The sequence below is a fragment of the Chenopodium album genome, chromosome 8 (assembly GCF_948465745.1).
Source record: "Chenopodium album chromosome 8, dcCheAlbu1.1, whole genome shotgun sequence".
NCBI classification, from domain to species: Eukaryota; Viridiplantae; Streptophyta; class Magnoliopsida; order Caryophyllales; family Amaranthaceae; genus Chenopodium; species Chenopodium album.
This window is the reverse complement of record NC_137841.1, coordinates 20,269,652-20,287,659: the sequence shown is the minus strand read 5'-3', so window position 1 is coordinate 20,287,659 and position 18,008 is coordinate 20,269,652. Positions and strand designations below refer to the sequence as shown.

The 18,008-nt window shown below is 39.5% G+C and overlaps 1 protein-coding gene and 1 pseudogene across 1 annotated transcript; one reads left to right on the top strand and one right to left on the bottom strand.

Annotated features, from left to right (window-relative positions):
• Positions 1-602: 602 nt before the first annotated feature.
• Positions 603-2,168, top strand: LOC145642799 (uncharacterized). The gene is made up of 3 exons (XM_081693967.1): positions 603-1,328; positions 1,494-2,001; positions 2,104-2,168. The coding sequence occupies exons 1-3, from the start codon at positions 603-605 to the stop codon at positions 2,166-2,168; spliced, it is 1,299 nt and encodes a 432-aa protein (XP_081550093.1).
• Positions 2,169-13,746: 11,578 nt separating this feature from the next.
• On the bottom strand, positions 13,747-16,009 carry LOC145642798 (gibberellin 3-beta-dioxygenase 3-like; annotated as a pseudogene).
• Positions 16,010-18,008: the final 1,999 nt, after the last annotated feature.

Genomic DNA, 18,008 nt, shown 5'->3' with positions numbered 1-18,008 from the left:
TGGTAGAAAGACAGAAACAACAAAGGCCAATATATTTCGTGAGTCACGTGCTGACTCACGCAGAGCAAAGATATCCCCTGGTAGAAAAGCTAGCCTTCGCAGTGGTCACGACAGCAAGAAAGCTAAAACCATACTTCGACGCGCATATAATAGAGGTCCTCACAAACCACCCGCTGGAAAAAGCATTACAACAGATGGATGCATCAGGCAGACTCTTGAAATGGGCAATTGAACTTTCCGAGTATGAATTCGAGGTCAAGCCTAGAGCAGCCATCAAGGCACAAGCTCTAGCAGACTTCATAGTGGAAGCCTCTTATGAGGAGAAGGAAGACGACATTGGAGTCTGGAAGGTGGAAGTGGATGGGTCCTCAGCCCAAACGGGGAGTGGAGCAGGAGTCATAATGACGTCTCCAGAAGGAAACGTATTCGAGTATGCCATCAAGTTCAAGTTCAAAGCGTCTAACAATGAAGCAGAGTACGAGGCGACGCTAGCAGGCTTGCGGATGAGCCTCGCAGCCGGAGCTCGCAAAGTACACCTGCAGACTGACTCTCAGCTCGTTGCCAGCTAGCTGCAGGGGGCATACGAGATAAGGGAAGCCACTATGATGAAATATGTGACCAAAGTGAAGGAACTGGCAGCCCAGCTAGTCCATTTCCAAATAGACTTAGTCCCCCGAGCGGGAAACTCTCAGGCTGATGCCTTATCTAAGTTGGCCAGCTCCACCTTGCAAAGCCTCACAAGAACAGTGATGGTCGAAGTGTTAGAAGAAAGTAACATTGCCGAAAAGGAGCAGGTAAACTGCATTGGGAGTCGGAGAGCCTGGTTCTCTGACATCTTGGCATACAAGCTTCATGGCTCGCTGCCCGATGACGAAGTACATGCTAAAAAGGTGAAGAAAGATGCAAATTGGTATGTGGTAATGAATAGAGAGCTCAACAAAAAAGGCTTTTCAAAGCCACTGCTGCGGTGCATCCCAGAATGGGAGCAAGAGGGTATCATGGAAGAAGCCCACTCCGGGATATGTGCCAATCACATTGGCGGAAAAGCATTGGGAGTGGAGGTCCTTAGAAGAGGGGCATATTGGCCAACTCTCACACAGGACACACTAGCGTACGTTAAAAAGTGCGACAAGTGTCAGAAATATTCACCAGTCATAAATCAGCCAGCAAACGATCTGACTCCGATTCTCAGCCCGATCCCGTTCGCTCAGTGGGGAATGGATATATTAGGACCCTTCACCACTGGGTCGGCGGGCAGGAAGTATCTTATTGTGGCAGTTGATTACTTTACTAAGTGGATAGAGGCTGAGCCCACCAAATACATAAAGGCAACCCAGATCAGAACATTTATATGGAAGAACATCATCACCAGATTCGGGGTGCCATGGTGCATAGTCTTCGATCATGGGTGTCAGTTCGACTGCGAAACCATAAAGGATTACTTGGGAGACATGGGCACCAAATATGCAAGTGCCTCAGTCTGCCACCCGTAGAGCAACGGCCAAGCAGAAGCAGCAAATAAGCTGATCCTGACAGCCCTACAGAAGAAGTTGGAAGAATACAAAGGTTTGTGGGCAGACTTAGTCCCAGAAATCTTGTGGGCAAATAGGACCACAGAGAAGGAGGCAACTGGTAAAAGCCCTTTCACTTTGACCTACGGGGTCGATGCAGTTGTCCCTATGGAAGTACAAATACCCAACCTGAGGATACAACACTATGAGCAGCGGGGGAATGAAAAGCGCATGCTGGAGGAGCTAGATTTCCTGCCGGAAGTAAGACTAAAAGCGGCCCTTAAGCAAGCAGCCCAGAAGAGCAGGATCTCAAAAGCTTTCAACAAGAGGGTCAAGCACAGGGAGCTCCTGCCTGGAGACCTAGTCCTCAGGAGGACAGTAGCAGTTGGAAGAGGAAATGAGCATGGAAAGCTGTCAGCAAACTGGGAAGGCCCTTTCATCATCCATGAACAGGTTGGCCCTGGAGCGTTCCTCCTTGCAGATCAAGAAGGTCAGGTCTTAAGAAACAGTTTCAATGCTGATGTGTTAAAGAAATACTTTGTTTAATTAGCTCGGTATATAGCTGCTTTAAGCTTGATGCACTTTTACTCAGTCTATGTCATGTTAACTAAGGCATTTAAGCCATTTTTATTCAATGAAATACAAGCCTCTGCGTGAGGAGTATGTTGCATAAATCTGTTTAATATAGTATGCCTAAGCATCATATACTAACATGCAAAAGTCAAACAAGAATAATAGTAAAGTGTTAGAGGCAAGAAGCACCCTAACACAAAATAACAACACAAAGGCATCCCTCCTTAAAACCTCACCTCACTTGCGAAAAGCAAAACAGGGCACTTCCTCGGGGACGCCTGAGGAGGAGCCTGACACGTTCAGCTTGAGCAGGGGAGAGAGGAGGGAAAGAAGAGACGAGCTACATGGGCAACACTAAGGTCCTCTTAGTCCCATTTAGCACATCTCTTCGAGGGGGAGAGAGTAGGAGAGAACAGTCAAGCAATAAGCCCTTAAAAAAAAGAAAAAAAAAAAGAAAAGAGTAAGCAGGCAGCGTAAACAAGCTGAGTGACATAAATAAGTCTCAGCACGAACAAGCTGATTGACATAAATAAGTCTCAGCACAAACAAGCTGATTGACATAAATAAATCTCAGCACGAACAAGCTGATTGACATAAATAAGTCTCAGCACGAACAAGCTGATTGACATAAATAAGTCTCAGCACGAACAAGCTGATTAACATAAATGAGTCTCAGCACGGATAAGCTGATTGACATAAGTAAGCCTCAGCACAAGCAAGCTGAACGACATAAACAAGTCTCAGCATAAGCAAGCCACAACATATGCAAGCTGACTGACATAGATAAGTCGCAGCAAAACAAGCCGGTGACACAGGCAAAACAGATAAAAAAGCTGATCGACACAAACAAGTCTCAGCAAGAGTAAGCCAAACAACGCTAAACTAAGTGTACCAACCAGCACGCAGACGAAACCGTTGGCCAAAGCCAAATGAAGTATGCAGTGCACAAACACTTGAAGCAAGCGGAAAAGGGAGGATAAAATATAACAAAACCTCTGCTGAAACGCAGCAGAACGCAAAAGGAACAAGAAAGCTCTAAACAACCAAATCGAAAGGATAGGGAGGCCCAACCTACGAGGTCCCACCAAATATAGCAAAAATGCTGCAACGAGGCCTGGATACTATTAAGAGATATTAGATTATGGGCAAATGTGCAAACAGCGAAATAAGTAACAAAACAAGGCATCAGGAGAAGACCATAAAGAGCATACATTATAAGGCTGAACCCCTGCCCACCAAGGCAGAGTAAACATTCAGCAAGTCAGATACAAGGCAAATAAAGCTGAGACCTTGTCCACCAGGACAAGGAAACACTCAGCAAACAAAGTTGGTAAATCACAAATTCGGGTTAAGCTGGGTAGACCCAGCAACAAAAGACAAAGTATTCTGAAAGTACACAGAGAAATATAAATCTTTGGCAGCTATACACCCCAAAGATAGTAACAAAAACTACCTAGTTACAACAGATCTGGGTGAGGGAAACTCAGAGGAACCATTGGAGTAGGAGGGTGACAGCCGCCATAACCTTTATTGATCATCGGTTAGAGACTCCACTCCAATAGCTGCAGCAACGTCAGGACAGAGAGGCACCTCTAAGTTCAGCACAGCCTGATTGGGAATCTTGCAGCCCGCAGCGCGAGGGTGATCAGCAGGGAGATCGAACAAACCAGCTTCACCTGCAGCTTCAACCTTGGCCCAAAAGGCGTTAAAGCGAGCCTGCTGCTCTTCACCCTCACCATACAAACTACTAACGCATCGAGCCGCAGCTTCCCACCCTCCATCATGGCGATCAGCAAGGAGTTTGGCAAAAGCGGGAGAAAGCGCAAAAGATTTGAGCGCCTCCCTCCTAGCAACCTCCAGCGCAGTAGCGTGCGCAGCCTACAAGTCCGCCACCTCCGCCTCTAACGTCTTCACCCTGGCTTGAGAAGTCCCCAAATGCTCTTGGCAGCCCTTCAGCTTGGTCTGAGTGAGCTGAAATTCTCCCAATTGGAGCTGCAAGGCATCCGCCTTCTCTCTCAGAGGAGTCACCTCATGGGCCATAGCGTCTTTCTCAGCCTGAGCCTGCTGAGCCTCCAGAGTCTTCTGGGAAAGGGTTATGCCTTGGTTCTGGTACTCCTTCTCCACTGACAACAAAGCATTAGACAAATCACCCACAGACATAACAAGCTGCAGTAAAGGCAGAGAGGAAGAGTTAGCCAAAGTAGGAGCTAACAGAAGAAGTTAACAATGAAAAGTAAAGCATGATAATAAGTAAGACGAGACAACAGCTGCAACACAAGCAAAGAAGAGTTGAAACAAGAAAAAGAAAAACTAAAAGCAGAGACTAACCCTCTGCAAGTCATGGCAAGTAGTGGCCACTGGAAGGCTGACTGAGCTGCGCGTAGAGTCAGCAGGGAGACGAACCCCCTGAGTCAGACGGTACCCCAGAGTACCACCCTTCTGAGGGTCGTCTACATATAAAGACTCATCAGCCCTCACATTCATCAGAGGCCGAAAAGAAGTGTTCTCAGCTCAAGAAGGGCAGAGTATAGGGCGCAGATGGATGACAATTGGGACTTCAACAAACTCAATGGCCCCAGTATGGCGGAAAGTCCCTCCAGCAGAAAGAGCAGACGCAGAAAGAGGATTCTCAAAGGCATCACCCAGGAACTGGTGAACGCAACGGTTAAGCTCACTGGAATTCTGAGTGTCTCCCCCACCTACGTTCCCACCTGGGTGCCCAGTGTTGGCTGAAGTGGAAGCAAAAGGGTCTCGGCCAGGAAAATGCGAGCCTTTTTCGCCTCAGGCTCATCCCTAGCAGGGGGAGAAGACACATGATCATCCTCCAGGACAATCACTGGACGATCCTGCTGGAGAGAGCCCGCAGCCCGAGAGAGCCCACCCCGGGTGGCACTTCGGAGCCGCCCCCTCAGCCCGTAGGGACGCGGCGGGATCCTTGGAAACTCCATGGCAGATTCATCATGGAGCTGAAAATCAGTAGCTGCAGCAGAAGGGATTACAACGTCCTTCGCAGCAGTGGTATCAATAGTAGAAGTAGGATAGAGCAGAACATGCTCAGCAGAGGAGACGGGTTTTTCACCCGCAGCAGTGGTCTCAATCCCCTCAAAGGGAAATCGGAGAACACTGTCAGGAAAATCATCGGCAGTAGCCTTTGGTTCTTCAGAAACTTGTTCACATTGCCTCTTGGCAGCTGAAGTCTGAGGTGCCACCCGGCCGGAAGCCGCGACAGACTGCTTCTCAAGGGAAGCAGTAGGCGCCACTAACGCCTCAGAATCTGAAGCCACCTTTCGAGGAGCAAGGCGATATCACGCCTGCTCCCAACAGTAGAAGACGAGGGCTCTGGCTCAGCGCGGCTGGACTCAGCACGCTCACCAGTGGCCGCGGTACCAACAACAGCCCGCAGGTCAGCGGGAGCCAAACGCACCTCACCCTTCAGGGAGCCCGCATACACCTCTAGCGTATCAAAGAGCTGAGGAGGGTTCTCAAGAGTGGTAGTCAAGGGGTCCTTCCAGTTATCAGCCAGCCCGAGCATGCTTTTGTCTAACTTGTCATAGCGTAAAAATACAAAATGACAAAAAGTCAAGAATATATAAAAAAAAAAAAAAAAGAAGGAAATCAGGAGAAAAGCAAAAGACAGAAAGAGCTTACCAGACTCATGTGTACGGCACAAACGCATGGCAGAAAGCTGCTCATTACCCACAATGTAAATGGAGTTAGGCAGCCAAACCTTGGGAAACTTGGAGTCCCCGCTCCCTGCAGAGCCTCAAATGCCTCCATCTCACGAGCAGGTTCAGAAGGAGAAGCTGTGACCCCAGCCATGTTGGTGCGAATCTCTCTGAAGTTACAAGGAGCAGCAAAGTTGGAAGGCACCTTCACCTAGAAAAACTTACCAGTCCAGTCCCTAAAACGCCCAAGTTTTGGGTAGGACAAGACTCTACTCTCTTTGGGAGCAACATAGTACCACCCTGACTCAGTCCCAGAGGCTGATCTCTTCAGACTCATGAGAGACTTGAACAAATGGAGAGACTCAGGGTACCTCCGAAACCTCAGGAACCATAGCAAGCAAATCAGAGTGTGTAGGGAGGCAGGATGAATCAGAGATATACAGATGTTAAAAGCACGCAACAACTTCTCTAAAGTAGGGTCTAAAGGGAACCTCAGACCCAAGTCAAGCTGCGAGGCAAACACAGCAATGTGACCTGCAGGGGGAGCCGATAACTTAGCACCATTAGCAGGCAGAACCATCTCGTAGCCCTCCCCAAAACCGTAAAATTTCTGCCCTACAGCAGCCAGATCCAGCCTCTCAGCGTCCTTATGCCAACTGGAATCTAGCACACAGCTCTTAGGCCCATAGCACTTGTCGTCAAGGAAGAACTCAGTTTTGCCCTCCGCTACGGGCTCAACAACATAAGTAGGTTGGCAGTCGAAGTATGAGCGATCACTAGGAGATTCAGCCATCCTACTTGATTGAACTGCTGGGGAGGGAGAAGGTGTTTGAGTCCTAGTATTCCCACCACGCACTACATAATGATCAAACCGATGCATGTCAACCATGTCATCAAGCCAAGCAAAACTATTTAAAGGCTGAACATGGGGAATGAGGCTAACAAGAGACACATCAGGAGGATTGGCCCTAACAACATCAGCCAAGATTTGATGGCGCATTGCGCGCCTCCTCAAACGAGTAAGATGGGATAAGGGAATCCCATCCAGCGTAAGCACCCGCTCACAGTAAGGATCAAAGAAATCAGGATGGGGTCTACGCCGGAAAGGGTGAAACGCACTACTCTCAGCGGGACGACTACTGCCTGACCCAGATGCAGCAGCAGAGGTCGCAGCAGTACCCATCCCGCTCGCAGCGGGAGGAAGGTCAAAAGGTAAAACAGTTTGTAAAGGAGTAGGAGAAAAAGAAGAAGCGTGCGCAGGGCGCTCACCTGAAGGAGAAGATCGGGAAGAGGAGGAATCCGACCTCGTGGCCGTTTGAGGCTCACTCATATTCTGACTATCAGAGGCGTCAGACATTATGAAATCTACAAAGGAATGCAGGCCCGCAAAGGAAAGAAAAAGCAATGGGGCACGAGAAAATCAACGAATCAGTTTAGAAGCAATGAAGGAACAAGTAGGAAAAAGCCAAGAATGCAAATACAACAACAAAAGAGAAAAAATGGGAACAACCACAATTGGAAAGAATCAAAAGGCACAATCTTGCGAAGAAAAAGCAAAAAGAAGCAAAATTGGGTAAATACAAACAACAAAAGGTACAAAGTAAGTACCTTTAGAAAAAAAAGTTGCAGAAGCAACAGAGTACAACAACAATGGCGGAGACAAAAGCCCAAACAAAATGAAAATTCAAGTCTGCAATTAAGAAGAACAAAGAAGGAAGAAGTCAGCAAAAGAGAAAGAATCAAAGGAGAAAAAAGCAAGTAAAGCGAATATTAAAGCCAAAACAAAGATGAAGAAGCAAGAACTTACCACAACAATGGAGGATCAAGGACGCTTGACAGAGGAAGAGCAAAGAGCAAAAATTTTGAAATGCTGAAATAATGAAGAGGGAAGATGAAAAATTGGAGGCGTGAAAAGAAACAAGTTAAAGAGGGGGACAGTGAAATTAATACGGAGTAAATGGGCAGTTAGACTAAAGGCAAAGCCAAACCGCCATGTCACTTCAGTAAAATCAAACTAACAGCCCGGATTGCCAACACGTGTCCCATTCATGCAAATGTGATCCCCGCCCCAAAAAAAAAAAATTCCTTAAACCCATCTAAGAAGAGAGCACTTCAGCGGGAGTGATAGAAAATCCTCTCTGCAAGATCGTCATTTCTCAGACTTCAGCGGGAGTGATCGAAAATCCTCTCTGCAAGATCGTCATTTCTCAAACTTCAGTGGGAGTGATCGAAAATCCTCTCTGTAAGATTGTCATTTCTCAGACTTCAGCGGGAGTGATCGAAAATCCTCTCTGCAAGTTCGTCATTTCTCTGACTTCAGCGGGAGTGATCGAAAATCCTCTCTGCAAGCTCGTCACTTCTTAAGTCTGGAAACCAATGTCACCATACAAGCAATAGGGAAACGGACTCAGTAATAGCAACGACCTGACCTCCTAAGTCTCCAAGGCGCCTCAACACCTTAGAGACTTGAGGGGCTAGGAGTGTGCAGGTTATTTCAATCAGATGACCCGTTGAGTCAGGGCCGATAAGGCTACACGCTCAGAACAGCTGGCATGAAAGAACCTCACGCCATCTCTTGAGGGGCTAGTTGTAGGGGATAGCTCCTACTGAGCTATTCCTTCCCGCTAGGCTCAGTTGAGAAGAACGTTCTTACAGTCAAAGAGTCAGCATGAGTGACCTCATACCACCTCTTGAAGGGCTAGTTGTATAGGATAGCTCCCGCTGAACTATCGCCCAGCCTTAGGGTGCGCACTCACCGCTGAATAAGCGACTAAAGGAGGGCTCGTCAGCCCGGCAGAGTCAGCCCGCAGGGCAGACCAGGCTAAACTCTCCACGAAGGAGATAATAAGCCTATAAATAGTGGGTAAAGTACAACGGAAAGGAGGTTAGACACTAAAATTATTACACTTTCTATATTCCTCTAAGTACACTTTCTCTCTCTAAACACTCTCTGACTTAAGCTTCGGAGGGGGGTTCCTCGAGCCACCCCAGAGGGCAGTTTACGTGTGCTGCCGTGTGTAGGTTGTTGACGGGACCCAGCTTACCCAGCAGAACCCTTGGATCCATACCTGGAACACCTGGTTTCATAATCATTAACAAAATTGCCCCGTATCCTATCTTAGAAGTGAAGAACATAATTGAAATCTCCAGCACACAACCAAGGGATAGTAGAAATTGGTAAGCTCCTAACTCCATCTCAAAGAGTTTTCATATCATGGATAGATTGTGACCGATAAACAAAGGTACAGTTGATTTGCCATCCCAAATCCTTAGTATTAATTAAACAATGTATAAAATGCTCATGAATTTTAATCACATCCCTAGTAAACCTATCATCTTTCTAACTAACCCATATTCTTCCTTTCCGAGAACAAGACATATTAGTAATCCAAGACCACCCAATACCAATCTTCTTGTGCATAGAGGCAACATTTATTTTTTTGCTTCACCTTATTCTCAAAGAAACCAATCACATCACAATTATGCTGAGAAAGTAGCTTCTTAACATCAACTACTTCATTAAGGTAATTTAAACCTAGGGGTGAGCAAGAATTGTGGGTACCCGGATCCAAAATTGGAACTGGTTTGGACTCGGTGGTTTCAGACTTAGAGCTGGTTCAAATGGGTCCGGGTCCAATTCCTAAAATTAGGACCCGGTAAGATGCAGTTCCAATTCCAAGTCTTGAATTTTTGGACCCGGTACCCACTCGGTACCCGATTTCATACTAGTTTTTACTGAGGAGCTTAAGAACTTTTCCAGCCCATGTGAACTATGTCCCAATAACACAATAACCTCTCTTAATCATTGATCTAAATCGAACAATATTATGTAAAATGTAAAAACCCTAAAAAAGAAAACAACCACTCAGCCGTACACTATCATTTCTTTCTCTGAGTCAAACTGCTCTCTTTCGCTTACTTTCCTTCTTTCTTTCACTTTTATCTTCATTCTTTTCAAATGTCCCATATTAATAAAGTTAGAATTTCATTTTTTTGTCTTATTTTATATCAAAATTCTACATATGTTGTTACCCTTTACTTTAATTCAATCTTGTTTAACTGGTTAGTTTCGTAGCTAGATAAATTTTATTTTATTTTTTTCAGCATGATTTTATTTTAAAAGAAGTGGATTTGCGGAGTATCACTTTATGAAATTGTTTATATTGTGGGTTTTTTGTTTAATGTATTCGAATCTACTCCAATTTTCAGCCAAGTTATTATCATTACTTTTGTTAATTAGACGAATTGTAGCCAATTTTGTTTTAGATAATAAAGTTAAATTAAAAATTATAGTATGAAGAAATCGGGTATTCGGTTCTAGAACCGGTTCCCACCAATTCCGGGACCAATTCCCCAATTATTGGACCCAGTAAGAATCAGTTCCAATACCAGTTCCTATTTCTTGGACCCGAATCTAATTAGTTCTAATTCCAGTTCCATCCTTTAATACCAGGTACCCGGTTTTGCTCACCCTTATTTAGACCCCTTATATTCCATGTGATGATAATCTTATCACTAAAGAGGGATTACCTTCACCCCTGATAGGATTAATAGTAAAACCTCTAGATCTTTCAATCTCATTAGTCATCAGAGAAACATAAGCATTGGAAGTAGATGCAGCTGTAGGCCGAGTTCTTTTACCCTGGTTCTTTGCCTTCCTGCCTACTATTCTCCACCAATCATTAGAATTATGTTGAGTGGAGGTGGAAGCTGGTGTAATAACTGCCCCATGAATAGTTTTGTTAAGATTTAGATTGGCAGTAGCAATCTGATTAGGCTTGGGAACCCAAATCGTTTTTGTTGGTGTTGTAGGAACAACTGGTTTCTTAGCCTGGTTCTGCTTTGCAGGAGCAACTTTAGCAGTACAATCATGCCCAAACTTATTGCGCTTAGAGAAAAATGGAGGGATCCATTCATATACTACCTTAAGTTCCTATAGTTCACCTAAAGGACTTTCAACAAAAACAGTCTTAGGAAGAACCTTTGTTACATCAATTTCAATGAGCTCCCTAACAAAAAAGACCCCTAAGTTGCCTTTTTGTATGTTCATCTACAAAAATACGTACCCCTAACAGGCTATTAATTTGACTTAGAGTTTCAGCTCCCCTATAATTGAATGGTAGATTAGGGAATTTAACCTAAAGAGAGACAGTCCTCAAAATCTCATCATTAAAATAAAATTTAACATTCCAGGGTTTGACAATTACAGGTTTCCCATAGAACATGTGATGACCATCATAAAAAATAGCATCCTTATCACTAACTAATACCAGGTTAATAACGAAGTACCCATCATCATGCTAGAACACCTCTGGTTTTTGCACATAACTCCACTGTTGGGCTATATAATGATGAACATCAGCTATAGTAGGATAGAAGCCAATAACATAGAAAACTAAAGCATTTGACCACTTTATATTACCTACCAAGAGTTCAGATTCCTGCAATTGAGCAATTTAATTGTCTACCATCATACACTTTCGGGGCAACATAGGAAAGGGCAACTCCCTTTGCAGTCAGCTTACCATTGAAGGATCCTTCAACCTCACAACATCTTGATCATAAAGAGGAATAGGTTGAGGATCTGGTACCGTGGATTCATATTGACCCCCAACAACCTCATAATCTAATGGAATAGTAACCTTAGGTACTATTTGATTGGATTCAGAAGTTGTAGGTCTATTAGTAGCTCTGTAATACATAGCAATAGCAGATGGATGAACTAGTCCCAGCCCCGATGACGAGTCTGTTATATATATATATATATATATATATATATATATATATATATATATATATATATATATATATATATATATATATATATATATATATATATATATATATAATATATTCCCCGTCCCACGGTCGTATTTGTACTTACTTGAGCTCTGTGGAGTTATTTTTTATTACTAATATACGTTTTCTAGTGTTTTTGTAGAGTTGGTATTATTTTGTAGGAATTTGCAGATTTATGATAATTCACGAACTTATTAAGCCAATATAAAGATATTGGAGTTTGATTGTATTTTATGATCGTATATTTGAAGCTCAAGACCGAGTTAAAGGAATTTGGTTTGGTGATTAAAAGAGGTCCAATGTTCCCACAAGAAATATGGACCAAGCTAATTGAGAATTTGGGCTCAAGTTAACAAGTTTCAACTCCAAAGCCCGATTCCCACAAGAGAAGTCCAATTCGGTGCCTAACTGGACGGGCCCGATGAGGCAGGCTTGTTCACGCTGCTTAATACGCTGATTTTTAATGTTTTGAGTGGCTGGGCTTCGTTGTTTAGGCCCACCTGATTGATGTCGGTTGATGGGGAATTATAAATACCAAATTAGTGGGTTGTTAGAGGGGTTATGTAAGTTTTTAATTATTGTAGTTTTTTTTCTTAGTTTAGTTTTGAGTAGCAGCTTCCATTAGCTAGTTTTAGTTGACTTTTAGTTTATAGTTTTCCACTTTTCCTTACTTTTAGTTTGAGATCTTATTATTGCTTTGTAATTTCAAGTATCGGATTATTTCACTAAGTTCAGATTTCCGTCAGTTCGACAGTAAATATCTCATCTTTATTTTATGTTTGCTTTCTTATTAGTTTTATAACTATTGTTTTTAAGTATGGTTTATTTAATTGCTTTGATCTTTATTTTGCTTTCTTTAATCGTTTTGATTAGTTTAGTTTTAATTATGCACGAGTAGTTTAAATCTAGGGTTGTGGGGATCCATAAATATTATGAAGGGGTAATTTATTATTGTTGATTGTCAATACTTGATTAATTTCCTATTGATTGATTTAATGCTATGCAATTAAATTAGGCCTGATTTAATTGTATAAGTTATGCAATATTGATTCGAGATTCGAGAGATGAGAATTGATGTTTAGGCTTAGTTTCAATAGGCAGGTTAATTTATAAATGGTTAAGTCAAGATTCGAGAGATGCGATTTAATACCGATAGATTAATTTTGTGATTGTAATACGTAGCGAAAGCCCATTATAATCTGATTAATTATTGCGTTGGTGATTGATTATTATTCCTTACCCTGTAATATTGTTTATTGGTGAACCTATACCCTAGGCTTTTATTTATTGATTTCTCCCTACTTTTACCTCACTTAGTTTAATTCATCATATCTATAATTTAGTTACTTTAATAATTTAGATTAATTTAATTAATTAGGAATAAATTGACTTGTTTCCCTGTGGTTTGACCCTACTTCCCTATCTCTTTTAGTTAAAGGACTTAGGTAATTCTTTTGATTAGGAAATATGAATTTATACTGTCAGCCGACGTAACCATCTCATCAACTTCCCGAATCGGGCTTGGTGTAAAGGAGGTAACTGAGTTCCTTAGATTCTACAAAATTGTATCAAAAGGTTCATGAGTAGTCGATTGTGAACCTTGTTGAGGTATTAGGGTATTTTTGTATTCTTTCGACCCATTGGAGATCAGATTTGATGAAGAAAAACCATCAAACTCTAAGAACCATGGATAGGAGAGAGAACAGAGAAAGTCAACAAAAGTCAAACCTTGAATGTGTTTAGGAATTTTAGCATTAGACATTTAGACGTGTTTCTATTAGATTGATTGATTTTTTTCCCCCTGTTTTCCTTATTATTTCTTATTTTATCACTTTATTATCAAATAAATTAATAGTACTAAAATAAAGTACGAATACTCTATGTAAAATATGGTACTTATTCTATCACTAAATATTTAACAAAAATACAAGTTGTCAAAATAGAAATGACATTTATTGATGAAAAATTACTAATTCAAAGTATCTGATGATGATGATGATGATAATAATAATAATAATAATAATAATAATAATAATAATAATAATAATAATAATAATAATAATAATAATAATAATGGTATTAAGTCAGATTTATGTGTCTCTACTTGTGAATAAGCATAAAATTCTTAGAACATATATTTGAAACATTAATATAAGGATCAACTGCAAACTACATTACACTTTATGTAAAAATTTAATTTATTCAACCCCCTCATTGTAAAACGGAAACAAAGGAACACTTAAACAAGTTCTTAACTCTAATGAACCCCAGCCACTTTTCCTAACAAAGGAGAGTGCCAAATCTAAGTACTTCAACTTAAGAATTGCATATTCTTTCACCTTTATAGGCTTAAATTTAGGACCCTCACAATTTGGATAGTCCAAAAAGGGAGAGACTTCAAAGTCTACTGGAAGGCCATAAAAGTATGCAGAGGATAACCTTTGTTTTTGTTTATTGTTGACAACTGCCCTATGAATTGCACTTGGAAATCTTGCATTTGAAATTATGTGTAAAAGATCTGCCACATTTACCACCAAAGCACCTGGATGTGGGTTGACTGAGACCCACCTATGCCCATTGTTTGGGATGAATCAGGGCATGGCGGGTACGAGTTGAGATGAATTGCATAATTATGGTCTTTAAGTGTAGCTTCTTCAGGTGTAGGTATGTTAAGTGATTTGAAAATCAAACTCTTGAGTTTGTCACCAAGGTCATTCATCTTTGTCTGGTACTCAAATATCACTTCACTATATAAAGGAAAACAACAAATTGACATGGTTTTATAAGGAATAATGATATAATTAGTTTGTAAAACAACATGAATATCCTACATACCTGAAGTCGTATATGATAACCAAATACATCTTAAATTAACACATTTAGGGTAATTAGAATAGTGTGCAATGTGAATGTAGAAAATAGTATGAGTATGTGGAAAAATTTGTGTAAATAGCATACAGGATGACCCGTATGTACAATATTTATTACTTCCTTAGTCCTCTAGGAGGGACCTTTCCCATAATGTCATTTTTAAGGTTGTTCAATAGTTGCCATAAATTGGACTGAATTAAAGAGAATCGGCCATCTAGTCTTGTCTGGTCCAAAACCCCTAAAACTAGTATTAAATTTAACCCCCCTCTTTTTTTTTATTAAAATTATAAATTAAATTTCTATACTAAGTTATATTTAACTTAAAATTACTACGAATATATTACATTATGAGATATTTATTACACATTCGGTAAAATGGGTATCAAATAATTATGTTTCATATATTTATTTTTCCTTTTTTTATGAATTTATTATATAGGAAAATAGTTTTAAACTAGTGTTGTTCGAACTGATTTTAGATAAGTCGATTAATGGTTCGGCCTAATCGTTTGACTTTAAATTTTTGAATTTTAAATATTGGCTAGGTTCAATTTGATATTCGATTCATAAACAACTCCAGTTATTTTCACATTAAAATGGAATATGTAACAATGTTCCATAAAATTATGAAACACTTGGCTAACGACTTGGATATATATCATAGAATTTTGTAAATATAATAATAAATGATTGCATAAATGTGCTATGCATTAGAGGTAAACAATGTACACAGGGTAACCTTAACATTTGTGGGTCAATCAACTCTATTTTAATTTATATATATATATTTTCAATTTTCCTTGTTAAAATTGATTTCTTTTTCTTAATTTGATAAAAAAAATGTGTTATATGAATCCGCATAAACATATACAATTTTATTTTGACCCTAATAAATATTATTTCTAGATCTTCCAATAAATGTGGGGCCTTTTCATTTTTATTTTTTGTAAAACTAAAAACAAAATATAAGAAACATTGGTTCATAGTTTTCTACTGTTAATTTTATAAATAATAATGATTTTAATTAGTTTCACAAATTTAAATTTAAATTTTTTTAATGTAATGTATCATATGACTTTCAAACAAATGAGCTTACCAAAAACTTTCAAAACTATTAGGCCAAAATTTCTTAGCGTGATGATGATAAGAGTTACCCATGATAGTGAAACCTTCATTCCACATTTGCTTGCTGAAGAATAAAGCAAGTCTAGGATAACAAAATCCAGTATCTTCACCAGGGGCTCGTAAAACCTTCATCTTTTTCTCAAATGGAAGATTGAATAATTTTTTGGTTTGAAACTCGACTTGATCTAATAACTCCTTAGAAACCCCATGATTTATGACTTGAAACATCCCCCATGTCTCACACGCATTAAAAATGAGGCCTAAAGCCTTAGGATCTTCAAGATCAATTATTGGAATAGAGATTGAAGCCCGTGACTTCTCATTATCAGGGTTGATTTTTGAATCGTCAAAACATTGTGCCCATATATGAGATTCAGGAACCCTTTGGATTGAGCTAAAATCTATAGGAACAATAAGGCGTTGCTGCATAGGATGATCCTTGTCAGCATTTGAAAGAAGAGACATTTTTTTAAATGGAAAAAGAAAAAAAAAACCTTGGTAATATAGAAAATTTGAGGTTTTAATTTTTATTTTACTTTGTGAGGAAGATTGAAAGTTTAATCAAAATATGAGAAAAATATCAATGGAAGCTTTGATAAACATATAATTTGTCTGTCTTTTGACTGATGCGAACTTGTGAAAACATGTATTTATAGGGGTTATAAATATTATATAAATAAATTTGAGATTAATGACATGTGTCATATATCAAGTAAATAATGGAAATTATCATGATATCAGTGCAATATCAAATACCAAATCAAATATTTCTATCTTTATAGTTGAATATTAAATGTTAAAAACTTTAAATGTTATAACATATCAATAAAAAGGGTAAGAAATCAACATGTTTGATTATGTACATAAAATAAGGCAACTAAATTGTATCCTGTGTATAATTGATATAAATTGAATGACTAATGAATCGAAAATGATCTTGTGGTACTCCCTTTGTAACACCCCAAAATCTCCCTCTACGGATATACTAGTTGTAGGGAATATTTCAAGCATTCCTTCCTTTATTCTTCTCATATTCATGTGCGCTTTCTGACTAACATACAATCAATAAGTTAACACTAAACCTGCTTATCTATATTGGTTGAATATTAATGCACAAATAAATCTATTATTAGTGATTACTTGAATTGTAATCATATTAGCCTAAACAAGATTATCTATTATCTTATTAAGCGTGATTACAAGTATAAATTCTCTTCCAACATGCATAAAAGACGTGATCGAGCAATAACAATAATATAACAAGCAACAATAATAATAATCTTAATAATATTCTCAATCTTTATCCTAGCACGTCACTAAACAATAAAAATCAAATCCTAGCACGTCACTAAACAATAAAAATCAAATCAACCTAAACATGATACTAGAAAGCAATAAAAGCATCCTAACATGATACTAGGAATGAATATAATATAAACATGCTTTCTATATCAAAAGAATAATAAAATTACATACTTCGATGTCTCGTATTTCTTTCTAATAACAAAATACACACGTTAGTAACTTCAAGGAAAATATTAAATCAAACAATTAAATAAAATAATTGAAATAGGGATTTGGGACCAAACCCTCGGAAATTATCAACCTTTCACGTCTAGGGCAAAGGCAACTTCGAACTTGGCTAGATGTGTCTAGGACTTGTGAATGCGGAATTTTGTTAAAGGAAAAGGTTTAGAAAACGAATAGAGAGAGAATAAGCTTTAGCTTAGAGAGAAGAGAAATGATTAGTGATCAAGCTTGTTGATTCTGAATGAATGAAAACGGGGAAATACGAACCTATTTATAAATAAAATAGTCCGAAAACGATATAATAGTATCAGAATTTGAATCGGAATAAAACTGACCCCTGTCGCCAGCGACAGAGCCCAGCGCGAAACGACAAGCATCACGTATGGCGACAGGCTCTGTTGTTTGGCGACGACCTTGTCGTTTGGCGCTAATTAAAAGATAAAACACGCTTTTGTACGGAATCATCTTCTTTATATAATTAAGATATTAAACTCCGTATTTATTAATTTTAAATCAGATTTATCAAAATAAAACACTTGTTTTATTTCAAATCAAATTCACTATTTTTCTAAAAAAAAATAATTATCAATCCTAACGTTATTAGAACTTAAAATAACCTTTTAGACTCTTGTAGAAAATTAGAATCGATCCTAATAATTTTAGAAATAATAATTAATGGGCCCTCCACTAGATCATTGGGCCATAAAACCATTTTAGACCCAATTTAGTATTTTGACCATAACCTCCTCATTATTCATCGGAATTGGGCTTATAATATATCATTGGAAAGCTCTTTGCGAGCTTGACCCAACTACACTATTATTGGACTCTTGTCATGGACCAAGCTAAATTTGACTAGATATTTATATAAATAGAGTAGATTGTTGAAAACAGAAAGAAAGATTGTTATTAAGACGACCGCAGCACAAGACTT